Source organism: Schistocerca cancellata, chromosome 8, assembly GCF_023864275.1.
Source record: "Schistocerca cancellata isolate TAMUIC-IGC-003103 chromosome 8, iqSchCanc2.1, whole genome shotgun sequence".
NCBI classification, from domain to species: Eukaryota; Metazoa; Arthropoda; class Insecta; order Orthoptera; family Acrididae; genus Schistocerca; species Schistocerca cancellata.
This window is the reverse complement of record NC_064633.1, coordinates 86,651,805-86,666,265: the sequence shown is the minus strand read 5'-3', so window position 1 is coordinate 86,666,265 and position 14,461 is coordinate 86,651,805. Positions and strand designations below refer to the sequence as shown.

The 14,461-nt window shown below is 45.3% G+C and overlaps 1 protein-coding gene across 1 annotated transcript in view; it reads right to left on the bottom strand.

Annotated features, from left to right (window-relative positions):
* LOC126095383 (pleckstrin homology domain-containing family A member 7-like) overlaps positions 1–12,766 on the bottom strand; it is a 234,483-nt gene extending 221,717 nt beyond the window's left edge. Inside the window, exon 1 of the mRNA XM_049910187.1 lies at positions 12,596–12,766. Coding sequence (XP_049766144.1) covers positions 12,596–12,766 — 171 coding nt within the window. The remainder of the gene's footprint in view (positions 1–12,595) is intronic.
* Positions 12,767–14,461: the final 1,695 nt, after the last annotated feature.

Genomic DNA, 14,461 nt, shown 5'->3' with positions numbered 1-14,461 from the left:
CCCGCATCTCGTGGTCGTGCGGTAGCGTTCTTGCTTCCCACGCCCGGGTTCCCGGGTTCGATTCCCGGCGGGGTCAGGGATTTTCTCTGCCTCGTGATGGCTGGGTGTTGTGTGTTGTCCTTAGGTTAGTTAGGTTTAAGTAGTTCTAAGTTCTAGGGGACTGATGACCGTAGCAGTTAAGTCCCATAGTGCTCAGAGCCATTTTTTGAAGTGTGGCGGCATTTTAGAATTTGGATATGGTCAGACTTAGTATAACACAACAGCTGCGACATGGAGGCAACCCACAATGAGGATGGATGATTTTACTAAGATGCACACAACGTGGGGCGTCACAGGAAAGCCCCCTGGTTTCATACTAGAATTTACGTTATGGAAGAGCACAATCTTGTTTTTTATGCACAGACCTGTATGGTATTAGGTCACTGAGTAGGTTGGCAGACGTCGTTGTTCAGGACGGAAACCGATCAGACCCACGAAGTTTTGATCCCAAAATACAGCCTAGAAATGGTCGGATAAAGTACCTTGAGGGGGTTTGGGCACTTACCTGAATCGTAATTACCGAAAGGACTCCAGTTGTGTCCAATCGTTCGTGTCCGAACTCGCTGTCTTTTCGTGGAACATAGATAAGGCAGCGGAAAAATGTTGCTATGGGAGCACAAAAAATGCGAATATGCTCCTGTTTATGTACAGTCGTGGACAAAACGAGCGAGACCCCTCCCCTTTTCGTTATGCTGATCCGCACAGCTTCAAAGTCTGCTACACAGCATAACACGCAAGGCGACAGAAGTGCTGCCAACATATATGCACAGGCGTGAAATTCACAAACTATCCTAACTTTTTCAGACTGTTTTCATCATGTGTAAGACTATATTAATGCTGATTATTGTGTTAAACACAACACGTAAATATAAGATATAAACGAAAGAAAAAACTTTAATTAGTATGAACTGTACTAATAAAAATGAATTTCAGCTTATCGAGACAACACAACTGTTTTAGTAAGACAGAGTACCCCAGCTCTTTACGAATTAGCAAAATCTTATGAGTATTCGGCCGCAAAACGATCTGCGTCAACGTTCAGGCCAGTCATACTGGATTATCGTTGCTGACCTACCATGAAAGTGTGCAAATTTAGCAATGCTTGAAGATTCATAACGTACTTCAGTTAAAAATCAATCAGTGCCACATGTAAGTCAATTCAATTGTTGACAGGAACGGAAAAAAGTAGGCAGCAACTAGTATGAAATTCTACAAGATCTTCATATTTACATCCACAAGGTGCCGGTACGGAATTAAAGGTACCAATAAAACAAATTGGGGGCGCGAGAATTTTTTAAAATTGCTTTGCTGGTAGTCTATCTGCCTCCATCGAAATTAGAACCTAAAACAAACCAGACCTCCCTATGCAGTAGCAAACACCTTTCACTACGCTAGCAGACAACCCAGGCAAACAGCCCTCTATTATTACCCCACACATGAATAAGCCTGCAATTTCACAATGAAAATAAATGAAAATGGCAAAATGATCTGCACTTTTTGTTTTATAGAGCTTTCTGGACTCAAAAAAAAGAATTTTCTACCTTTACATCACCGCTTATGTGACGCTCATTCGGGATGTTTATCGAAATAACAAAATACTGTTATTAGCGAATAAATTTAGTTGGATAATTCTGAACCACCCCAGGAAATAAACAGATACAAAGCTGCCAAACGTATTGTACAATGTTTCGAATTCTCCATTAGACTCGCCACAGCCAGAAAAAGTTCATTAGCCGAAGTGTTTTTTAAGCTAGCTAGCAGTGGGAATGCTCGCACTTCCAAAACCAGGTGGCATTAATACTGGAATCTGAATTATCACGTGTATAGGCAAATGGATTTTATTTGCATTCCTGTAAAAGTGGTTTGGATCGAAAGCGTAGCTACGAGTAATATGCTGATGTATTGACTGTGGTGTCACCGCCAGACACCACACTTGCTAGGTGGTAGCCTTTAAATCGGCCGCGGTCCGCTAGTATACGTCGGACCCGCGTGTCGCCACTGTCAGTGATTGCAGACCGAGCGCCGCCACACGGCAGGTCTAGAGACACTTCCTAGCACTCGCCCCAGTTGTACAGCCGACTTTGCTAGCGATGCTACACTGACAAATACGCTCTCATTTGCCGAGACGACAGTTAGCATAGCCTTCAGCTACGTCATTTGCTACGACCTAGCAAGGCTCCATTACCAGTTATATTGAGATTATATAATGTATCAACAAGAGCAATGTTCACCAATTGTGGAATAAAGTTAAGTATTACATCAACTACGTACTTTATTTGCTATATTAACTACTTTACACTGTTCCAGACCTCACGCAAGCCTGCGTGAGCTAAGTGCGTGCATTTCGGCATCCTCGCATAGTGACTTGGCTGTCTTGCCAAGTCACAACATTGACTACAACTAGAACATTTCCATTAAATAGTAGGCAGAATTATTTATATTATTATATTATAGTCACACTCATTTACGACAATTATGTCGGAATACAGAATCCTTCTAAACTGTTGTTAATCCGTGCTGCGATGTACACTGACGAAACAAAAATCGCAATACAAAAATATATAAACAAATACATAATCCAGCGTAATGAAATTTCGGGAATACATTTGTCTAGGAAACATACATTATGTGATCAAAAGTATCCGGACAGCCCCAAAAACATACGTTTTTGATATTAGGTGAATTGTGCTGACACCTACTGCCAGGTACTCCATATTAGCGACCTCACTAGTCATTAGGCATCATGAGAGAGCAGGATGGGGCGCTCCGCGGAACTCACGGACTTCGAACGTGGTCAGGTGATTGGATGTCACCTGTCTCACACATCTGTACGTGAGACTTCCACACTCCTAAACATCCCTAGGTTCACTGTTTCCGATGTGATAGTGGAAATGTGAAGGAACACGTACAGCACAAAAGCGTACAGGCCGACCTCGTCTGTTAGAGACCGCCGACAGTTGAAGAGGGTAGTAATGTGTAATTGGCAGACGTGTATCCAGACCATGAAACAGGAATTCCAAACTGCATCAGGATCCACTGCAAGTATTATGACAATTAGGCGGGAGGTGAGAAAAGTTGGATTTCATTATCGAGTGGCTGCTCATAAGCTACACATCACGCCAGTAAATGCCTAACGACGTCTCGCTTGGCGTAAGGAGCGTAAACACTGGACGACTGATCAGTGGAATAAACGTTGTCTGGAGTGGCGGATCACGGTACACAATGTGGCGATCCGATGGCAAAGTGTAGGTATGCCGAAGGCCCGGTGAACGTCATCTACCGGCATGTGTAGTGCCAACAGTTGTGTAATGGTGTGGTTGTTTTTCATAGAGGGGGCTTACACACCTTGTTGTTTTGCGTGGCACTGTCACAGCACAGGCCTACGTTGATGTTTTAAGCACCTTCTTGCATTCCACTGTTGAACAGCAATTCGGGGATGGCGATTGCATCTTTCAACATAATCGAGCACCTGTACATAATGCATGGCCTGTGGCGGAGTGGTTACACGACAATAACATCCCTCTGATGGACTAGCCTGCACAGAGATCTGACTCGAATCCTATAGTACACCTCTGGGATGTTTTGGAACGCCGACTTCGTGCCAGGCCTCACCGACCGACATCGATACCTCTCCTCAGTGCAGCACTCCGTGAAGAATTGGCTGACATTCGCCAAGAAATCTTCCAGGACCTGATTGAACGTATGCCTGCGAGAGTGGAAGCTGTCATCAAAGCTAAGAGTGGGCTGTCTTTAAAGCTACGGGTGGCTCATCACCATACTGAATTCCATCATTACCGATGGATGGCGCCACGAACTTGTACGTCATTTTCAGCCAGGTGTCCTGATACTTTTGATCACATAGTGTATTTAAGTGATTAACACTGCAAGATAACACGTTAATGTAAGCACGAGATAAGTGGTGTAACGGCCAGAATGCCCAATGCAAGCATACAAATGTGCTTCCATTGTGTCGTACACGTACCGTGTCAGTTTGTGGGATGGAGTTCCATGCCTGGAATTGCATCTGGTAATCGAGCAAGCCAAGCCAACATGTCGACATTCTGTACAGCATGTTGGGTTACAGCAACGGTATATGAACGAGCGTTATCCTGTTGGAAATGCAGTTCACTTATATGAACGAGCGTTATCCTGTTGGAAATGCAGTTCACGAATGACAGCACAACAGATCGAATCACCAGAACTGACGAACAAATTTGCAGTCTCGGTGTGTGGGATGACGACGAAACTACTCTTGCTGTCATACTAAGTCGCACTTTGAGGGAAAACACCAGGTGTACGTCCAGTGTGCTCTAGCACGCAGAAAGGTCTGTTGCAGGCCCTGAGCTTGCCTCCGTCTGACCAACACGTGGACGTGGCCAGCTTGGCACCGAGGCAGAACTAGCTTTCATCAGGAAACACAACAGATATCCATCTCTGTAGTCTTAAATGGTGGTGGCTTCGAGCCAATGGAATGCGCGCTACAGGGCGTCTGACCCGGAGCTGTCCTTGAAGTAACCTCTTTGTAACAGTTCATTGTGTCACTGCGGAGCCAACTGCTGCTCATATTGCTGCTGCAAATCCAGTACGACCCGCCAGAGCCATACGCCGAACACAATGGCCTTCTCTCTCTGTAGCGGCACGTAGTCGTCCGGAGACCGGTCTTTTTGCGACCATTCATCCTTGTGACCAACCCTGTCAGCAATCATGTACAGTGGCTAAATTCCTGCCAAGTCGTACTGCAGCATCACAAAAGGAACGTTCAGCTTCTCGCACCCTTTTTCACGACTTCGTTCAAACTCAGTGAGCTGTTGATAACGGCGTCTTTGTCGTCTTAAAGGCTTGACTAACACCAATTCACCACGTCCAATCTCAAATAACTAACGGACACAACAGTTACAGCGTGTATTTTTAAAGTAAAACTGATTTGCATTCTCGTAGTTGAGCTACTAGCGCACGTCTTAAGCGGCTTTTACGAAATTTGAATAAGCGTCTTTAAGATGTAGAAACACGCCTACCAACTTTCGTTGATGTTGCACAAGTCCTCCTTGGCGTTGCAATTTTTTTTTTTTTCCGTCAGCGTATTTCTGTCATAGCCGATGCCTAAGCCGGTTCCGCCTGGTGACGAATCTGTACAGTTGATGCGCGCAAGCGAGGCACCCCATGACGGCAACTACTTCGGTGGTACGGTGTTCCCTTCCTGACACATTTATGAATTTGACGCCAAGTGCAATTTGTGAATCCAGCCGGCCGCGGTGGTCTAGCGGTTCTAGGCGCTCAGTCCGGAACCGCGCGACTGCTACGGTCGCAGGTTCGAATCCTGCCTCGGGCATGGATGTGTGTGATGTCCTTAGGTTAGTTAGGTGTTGTGACTTGGCAAGACAGCCAAGTCACTATGCGAGGATGCCGAAATGCACGCGTTTAAGCTCACGCAGACTGGCGTGAGGTCTGGAACAATTAAAGGAGTTTATAGTAGCAAATAAAGTACGTAGTTGATGTAATACTTAACTTTAATCCATAATTGGAGAACATCGCTCTTGTTGATACATGAATTGTAATCTCAATAGAAACTGGTAATGGCGCCTTGCTAGGTCGTAGCAAATGACGTAGCTGAAGGCTACGCTAACTATCGTCTCGGCAAATGAGAGAGTATTTGTCAGTATAGCATCGCTAGCAAAGTCGTCTGTACAACTGGGACGAGTGCTAGGACGTCTCTTTAGACCTGCCGTGTGGCGGCGCTCGGTCTGCAATCACTGACAGTGGCGACACGCGGGTCCGACGTATACTAATGGACCGCGGCCGATTTAAAGGCTACCACCTAGCAAATGTGGTGTCTGGCGGTGACACCACATTAGGTTTAAGTGGTTCTAAGTTCGAGGGGACGGATGACCACAGATGTTAAGTCCCATAGTGCTGAGAGCCATTTGAACAATTTTTTTGTTGTTGTGTGAATCCAACACATACGGACTAAATAAGCATAAATTCGTAATATATGTAATTATAGTAGAAAATAAAAGAATACGACATTGTTTCCTTCTGTCTACAGATAGTATATTTCGTCGAACATTCAAAGATTTTGCTTGGAGGAAGCCGAGTGGTGCTTTACTTTTGTCAGCACGCAGAGACACCGTCTTGTGACGTCAAAAAAGCTTCTATAATCCGAGCTGAACTGTCCTTCATGTTTCCCCCAATGAACAGGATATTCTACTTGTGTACACGAGTCGCGATGTGAGTGAAGATTTCTAATTAAGTGTATTGAAGAATTCGTTGTAAATGTCGTTGGCCATTCAGCTGTAAATTGCACTAACTATTGCAAAAATGGTTTCCGCGTGTTTAGATTTCCAAGCCACACCGAACGAAGACAAAGATGGGCCTTAAACGATCGGAGAGACAATTATTAACCAGGAGCTCTCGCCCAACTGTTGTTGTCGTGGTCTTCACTCCAGAGACTGGTTTGATGCAGCTCTCCATGCTACTCTCTCCTGTGCAAGCTTCTTCATCTCTCAGTACCTGCTGCAACCTACATCCTACTGAATCTGCTTAGTGTATTCATCTCTTGGTGTCCCGTTACAATTTTTACACCTCACGCTGCCCTCCAATACTAAATTGGTGATTTCTTGATGCCTCAGAACATGTCCTACCAACCGATCCCTTCTTTTAGTGAAGTTGTACCACAAATTTCTCTTCTCCCCAATTATGTTCAATGCCTCCTCATTAGTTATGTGATCTACACATCTAATCCTCAGCATTCTTCTGTAGCACCACATTTCGAAAGCTTCTATTCTCTTCTTGGCCAAACTATTGATCGTCCACGTTTCACTTCCATACATGGCAACACTCGATACAAATACTTTCAGAAACAACTTCCTGACACTTAAATCTATACTTGATGTTAACAAATTTCTCTTCTTCAGAAACGCTTTCCTTGCCATTGCCAGTCTACATTTTATATTCTCTCTACTTCGATCATCATCATTTTGTTCCCCAAATAGCAAAACTCATTTACTACTTTAAGTGTCTCATTTCCTACTCTAATACCCTCAGCATCACCCGATTTAATTCGACTACATTCCATTATCCTCGTTTTGCTTTTGCTCATGTTCATCTTATATCCTCCTTTCAAGACACTGTCCATTCCGTTCTGCTGCTCTTCCAGGTCCTTTGCTGTCATCGACGAACCTGAAAGTTTTTATTTCTTCCCCATGGATTTTAATTCCTGCTCCGAATTTTTCTTTCGTTTCCTTTACTGCTTGCTCAATATACAGACTGAATAACATCGGGGATAGGCTACAACACTGTCTCACTCCCTTCCCAACCACTGCTTCCCTTTCATGCCCCTCGACTCTTATAACTGCCATCTGGTTTCTGTACAAATTGTAAATAGTGTTTCGCTCCCTGTATTTTGCCCCTACCACCATCAGAATTTGAAAGAGAGTATTCCAGTCAACATTGTCAAAAACTTTCTGTAAGTCTACAAATGCTAGAAACGTAGGTTTGCCTTTCCTTAATCTATTTTCTAAGATAAGTCGTAGGATCAGTAGTGACTCACGTGTTCCAACATTTCTACGGAATCCAAACTGATCTTCCCCGAGGTCGGCTTGTACCAGTTTTTCCATTCGTCTGTATAGAATTCGTGTTAGTATGTTGCAGCCGTGGCTTCTTAAACTAATAGTTCGGTAATTTTCACATCTGTCAACACCTGTGACCAATTATGCATAGTAAAATATACGTCAATAATGACAGTTACAAACATGAAACCAATTCTATGCAGTTGCGTTTCTTTCCCCCATGGAAAACTGTACTGAAGCAGTTCATCTCAAAATTGATCGATTACCGAGATATTTTCACAATTCACAAAGTGCAGAGGAACATCAGTGATGTATTTATACGCCGTTATCATAAGCGTATAAACACAAACTAAATAATACTTAACCCCATTTCTTACATACGTACGGTAGGACGTGTGATCAGTAAGGTATTTTTATAGTGGACCGGCGATTCTGAAGGAAACTGCACAAGTAACTTAACTTTCAAAGAATAAAGATTCTACCACAACCCAACAGGCAACAAATTTATCATAAAGTACACAAAATGAGTACTCGTTAAATGATAGATGCAATAATTAATAAAAATTTGTTGTCAGTCTAACATGAAATTGTTCGTCCCCCCCCCCCTCAGTACAATAAAATGCCGCATTTCTTAAAGTACATACTTATGGTTAAAAAATAAACACCGCTTTTACAAGTGCATATATACAGGCAAAAAGTAATGAATAGGCTCATGTTTTTACTGCATAACACCCGTATTTGAAGACACTGGTTCCGAATTCTAAGTTCATTACGTTTAATATTTACAAATTACCATGCATGTTATGAGCCTACGTTTCTGTAGCTGTGGAATACAGGGACTATTCGGAAAGCAAGTTACGATCGGCCACTGTAACAATCCGATGAAGCTTTGCATGGATGTGTTGAGCAGTGTTTTCAGTATGCCTCTAGATCGCATCACGTCGCCATTTTCAGTTCTGAGTGTACAGTGAACACGTATCCCGCGAAGTAAGAGGGCTTGTCGAGATATTTCGCCTGATGTCATGCAGCCCACATGACACAACTGCATGCGGTTCCTTTTTCACGATAGTTGTCGGCCACACTCTGCAGGGGCAATGAAGATGCTCCTGCACCGTTTTCGATGGGAACTGTTTGATCACCCACAATACAGCTCGTAAATGCCCCTGAGTTTCATCTCTGTTCACATTAACCGCTGGCTATGAAGACAACATTTTGGTACAGGCGACGAGCTGTAAATAAGCATAAAGAATTCTTGGAAAGCACAGGTGACTGCCTTCTATGGGGAGGGTATGGGAAAGTTGGTACAACGCTACGACCAACGTCTAAGTCGCAGCGGCGACTATATAGAGAAGTAGCTGGAAGGTGAAGCTAACAGTTTCAAATAAAACATTTTTGATTTTCACAGTGGTTTACATTTTGCGAGCGATGGAAACTTACTTTCCGAACAGCCCTCCTGTCATATTACAGTTTCTCTGTTACATGAAAAGGTATTACACTGAAGAGCCAAAGAAACTAGTACACCTGTCTAATATCTTGTAGGGCCCCAACGAGCACGCCGAAGTGCCGCAACACGATGTGCCATGGACTTGACTTAAGTCTGAAGTAGTGCTGGAGGGGACTGTCACAATAAAGCCGGTAAGGCTCTCCATAAATCTGTAACAGTACGAGGGGGTGGAGATCTCTTCTGAGCAGTGCGTTGCAAGTCATCCCAGATATGATCAATTATATTCATGTGCCGGCCGGTGTGACCGAGCGGTTCTATGCGCTTCAGTCTGCAACCGCCTCGATCGCTACGGTCGCAGGTTCGAATCCTGCCTCGGGCATGGATGTGTGGGATGTCCTTAGGTTCATCTACATCTACATGGATACTCTGCAAATCACATTTAAGTGCCTGGTAGAGGGTTCATCGGACCACCTTCACAGTTCTCTCCAATCTCGTATAGCGCGCGGAAAAAATGAACACCTATATCTTTCCGTACGAGCTCTGATTTCCCTTATTTTATCGTGGTGATCGTTCCTCCATATGTAGGTCGGTTTCAACAAAATATTTTCGCATTCGGAGGAGCAAGTTGGTGATTGGAATTTCGTGAGAAGATTCCGTCGCAACTTAGTTAGGTTTAAGTAGTTCTAAGTTCTAGGGGACTGATGACCTAAGGTGTTAAGTCCCATAGTGCTCAGAGCCATTTGAACCATTTGAATATTCATATGTGGGGAGTTTGGTAGCCAGCGGAAATGTTTAAACTCAGAAGTGCGTTCCTGGAGCCACTCTATAGCAATTCTAGACGTGTGCGATGTCGCATTGTCCTGCTGGAATTACCCAAGACTGTCGTAATACACAACGGACATGAGTGGATGAAGGTGATCAGACAGGATGCTTACGTACATGTCACCCCTCTAGACGTATCAGGAATCCCGTATCACTTCAACGGCACACGCCCCACACCATTACATAGACTCCACCAGCTTGAACAGTCCTCTGCTGACATGCAGGGTCCATGGATCCATGAGGTTGTCTCCATACCCGTTCACGTCCATCCGCTCGTTACAATCTGAAACGAGACTCGTCGGATCAGGCCCAGGGCGAGGCGTAAAGTTATGTGTCGTGCAGACACCAAGGGTAGAAGAGTGGGCCTTCGACTGCGAAAGCTCGTATCGATGATGTTTCGTTGATTTGTTAGCACGCTGACACTTGTTGATGGCCCAGCACTGACATCTGCAGCAATTTTCGAAAGGGGTCACGTTGAACGATTCTCTTCATTAGTCGTTGGTCTCGTTCTTGCAGGATCTTTTTCCGGCCGCAACGATGTCGGAGAATTGATGTTTTACAGGATTCCTGATGTTCACAGTCCACTCGTGAAACAGTCATACGGGAAAATCCCCACTTCATCGCTAACTCGGAGGTGCTGTGTCCCATCGCTCCTCCGCCGACTATAACACCACGTTCAAACTCACTTAAATCTTGATAACTTGCCTCTGTTGCTGCAGTAACCGATCTAACAAGTGCGCCAGATACTTGTCTTATATGGACGTTGCAGAATGTAGTACCGTATTCTGTCTGCTCACATATCTCTATATTTGAATACGCACGCCTATATAAGTTTCTTTGCTGCTTCAGTGTAAATATCACTAGAAACAGTAGCTACTGTTCCATGACTTCATACATGCAGTATAAAATATATTGTAAGAAATATTGTAAGATGTTGCGCGAATATGAGACCTTAAATTTTCCCGGCGAACTGAATGTTCAAATAGCTTACGTGTTTGCTCCCGGGTGACGTCGTCGACCACCGCCGATATTTCGACAGGAGCACACCCTGCCATTCTCAAGGGACAAATGCAAGGAGGAAGCAACGTGCAAGCGAATTTAATACCTCGGTTCACAGAGGAGGAACAAGGAAGATACCACACACAGAACAAGTAACCGCAGAGTTAACTCGCAACCAAAGAAAACCAACATTAGAAATATCGATAGTGACTATTAATCAACAGGTGAAGTAATACCAATTCTGTCCCTCTGTTTTTTGATGAGAGACAGAGCCGGATTCCAAGCAGCATTTAAACAAAATCCATCATCTCTGTTTATAAGGTTGCTTGATATTTTGATTTGGACAGCTTCCTTAATAACACAATCCCAACAGCTGGACGTGCAAGCCAGAATCTCTGTGTTGTTGTATTCCATAGGATGACCGGTGTCAGGGCAATGTTCTGCAATAACGGATTTGCTCGGCTGTTGTAAGCGTGTGTGACGCTTATGTTCAATACACCGGTCTTCCACAGTCCTGATTGTCTAACCAATATATGACATGCCACAACTGCAAGGAATACGACAGACACCAGCCTTACGCAAACCAAGGTCATCTTTTACGGACGCCAACAGGGCCTTAATCTTAGAAGGTAGTCGAAAAACACATTTCACATCATATTTCCGCAAAATACGGCCAATCTTGTTGGAAATGTTTCCTGCGTAATGCAAAACGGCCGTAGACTTACGTCCACTTCGTTGCTATCGTTACTCATCCGTTGCACAGAAGGCTGATGGCGCAACGCACGTTTGATCTGCCTCTCACTATAACCGTTCTGACGAAAGGTGACTTCGAGATGTGCTATCTCAGCTGCCAAACTTTCGGGGTCTGCGATAACGTGGGCCCTGCGAACCAAGGTGCGAAGTACCCCTTCACGCTGAGCTGGATGGTGACAACTATCAGCTCGCAGATACAAGTCAGTGTCGGTGGGCTTCCTATGAACAGAATGTCCCAACGTACCATCAGTCTTCGTTTTGGCCAACACATCAAGGAAGGGAAGGCATCCATTCTTTTCCAGTGAACTGAATATTCGGGCGGATTGAATTCAGATATTCCAAAAACCGGTTTATATTCTCACTACCATGAGTCCAAACAACAAAAGTATCGTCTACATATCTGAAAAAAAAACACGCAGGTTTCAAGGTCGCTGACTCCAATGCACGTTCCTCAAAGTCCTCCATAAACAAATTGGCCACAATAGGTGACAACGGGCTTCCCATTGCAACTCCATCAGTCTGTTCGTAGTACTGACCATTGAGTAAATAGTAAGTGGAAGTCAGCACATGTCGAAACAAATTTGTTAACTCGACACCAAACTTAACCTCAATTAGCTGCTACGAATCAGAGAGAGGAACGCGAGTGAAAAGAGAAACCACATCAAAACGGACTAAAATATCAGAGTCATTCATACGCAATCCCTGCAATCGACGTAAGAAATCTGCACAGTTATCAATGTGGTGTTCACACCTACCTACTGGTGGGCTCAACAAACTAGCAAGATGTTTAGCTACACGATATGTCGGAGCAACAATATTAGAAACATTAGGCCTCAACGGGACAGCCTCTTTATGGATCTTTGGGAATAGCTCAGCCACCACCAAGGTAAACACTGCCGAATCCTCGCATATGCGGAAAACGTGGCGGACGATTCAGCCTACTATATAGGAGCTCTGGAAGCTACAGCCAGGCCAGCGGTTTCGCGAAGGGTCCCGTCTCCCTGCGTGGCCTCGCCGCGCCGCGCCGCGCCGCGCCGCGAGCAAAAAGTCTCGGTGAGAGCAGGGGGCTGGAGCTGGAGCGCCGGCTCCGGCCTCCTCGCCTATCGATTCCGCCGGCGGTCGGAGGCCGGCCAGCCCACCACATGGCCGCCTCCGGCGTCGCGAGCAACCGGCAGCTCCGCCTCCCTTAGGGGCGGACGCCTTCTGGCTCTGGCCAAACCTCGCACGCTCGTCACCTGTGAACATACACTGATCCCAAGTATCCGGACACATGTTATTGGACATTCATATTGGGTGTGTCCACCCTTCGCCTTTATGACGGCACCAGCTCTGCTGGGGACACTTTCAATGAGGTGTCTGAATGCATGTGGAGGAATGATCCCAAGTATCCGGACACATGTTATTGGACATTCATATTGGGTGTGTCCACCCATCGCCTTTATGACGGCACCAGCTCTGCTGGGGACACTTTCAATGAGGTGTCTGAATGCATGTGGAGGAATGATCCCAAGTATCCGGACACATGTTATTGGACATTCATATTGGGTGTGTCCACCCATCGCCTTTATGACGGCACCAGCTCTGCTGGGGACACTTTCAATGAGGTGTCTGAATGCATGTGGAGGAATGATCCCAAGTATCCGGACACATGTTATTGGACATTCATATTGGGTGTGTCCACCCATCGTTTTTATGACGGTACCAGCTCTGCTGGGGACACTTTCAATGAGGTGTTTGAATGCATGTGGAGGAATGATCCCAAGTATCCGGACACATGTTATTGGACATTCATATTGGGTGTGTCCACCCATCGCCTTTATGACGGCACCAGCTCTGCTGGGGACACTTTCAATGAGGTGTCTGAATGCATGTGGAGGAATGATCCCAAGTATCCGGACACATGTTATTGGACATTCATATTGGGTGTGTCCACCCATCGCCTTTATGACGGCACCAGCTCTGCTGGGGACACTTTCAATGAGGTGTCTGAATGCATGTGGAGGAATGATCCCAAGTATCCGGACACATGTTATTGGACATTCATATTGGGTGTGTCCACCCTTCGCCTTTATGACGGCACCAGCTCTACTGGGGACACTTTCAATGAGGTGTCTGAATGCATGTGGAAGTATGATCCCAAGTATCCGGACACATGTTATTGGACATTCATATTGGGTGTGTCCACCCATCGCCTTTATGACGGCACCAGCTCTGCTGGGGACACTTTCAATGAGGTGTCTGAATGCATGTGGAGGAATGGCAGCCCATTCTTCCTCAAGAGCCGAAACCGGAGAACGTACTGATGTTGGGTGTTTGGAGGGAAGTCAATGTTTTGACAGACCAGAGGGGTCCACTGGGTTGAGATAGGAACTCTGATCAGTTCAGGCCATTTCAGAGCTATTACTGACCACATATCATTATAGCCTTACACACACTCGTTTGCGACAGGCTGCTTTGTCATGCCGATACAAACCATCATCGACCTGATGGAATTACATTTTTCTGAAGACATACGGATTTGAACACTATCTTCGATAAGGGAGGAAGCTGAAGCAAAGAATTAAATTTGTCCTACGGCTGGGACATGGGCTTGGTTCTCCTGCTTAGGACACTGGAGAGCTAAAGAAACTGGTGAACATGCCTAATACCGTGTAGGGGCCCCGCGAGGTCGCAGAACTGCCGCAACAAAACGTGGCATGCACTCGACTAATGTCTGAAGTAGTGCTGCAGGTAAGTGACACCATGAGTCTTGCAGTGCAGAGACGTCCATAAATCCGTAAGAGTACGAGGAACTGAACTGCATGTTGCAAGGCATCCGAGATATGCCCAATAATGTTCA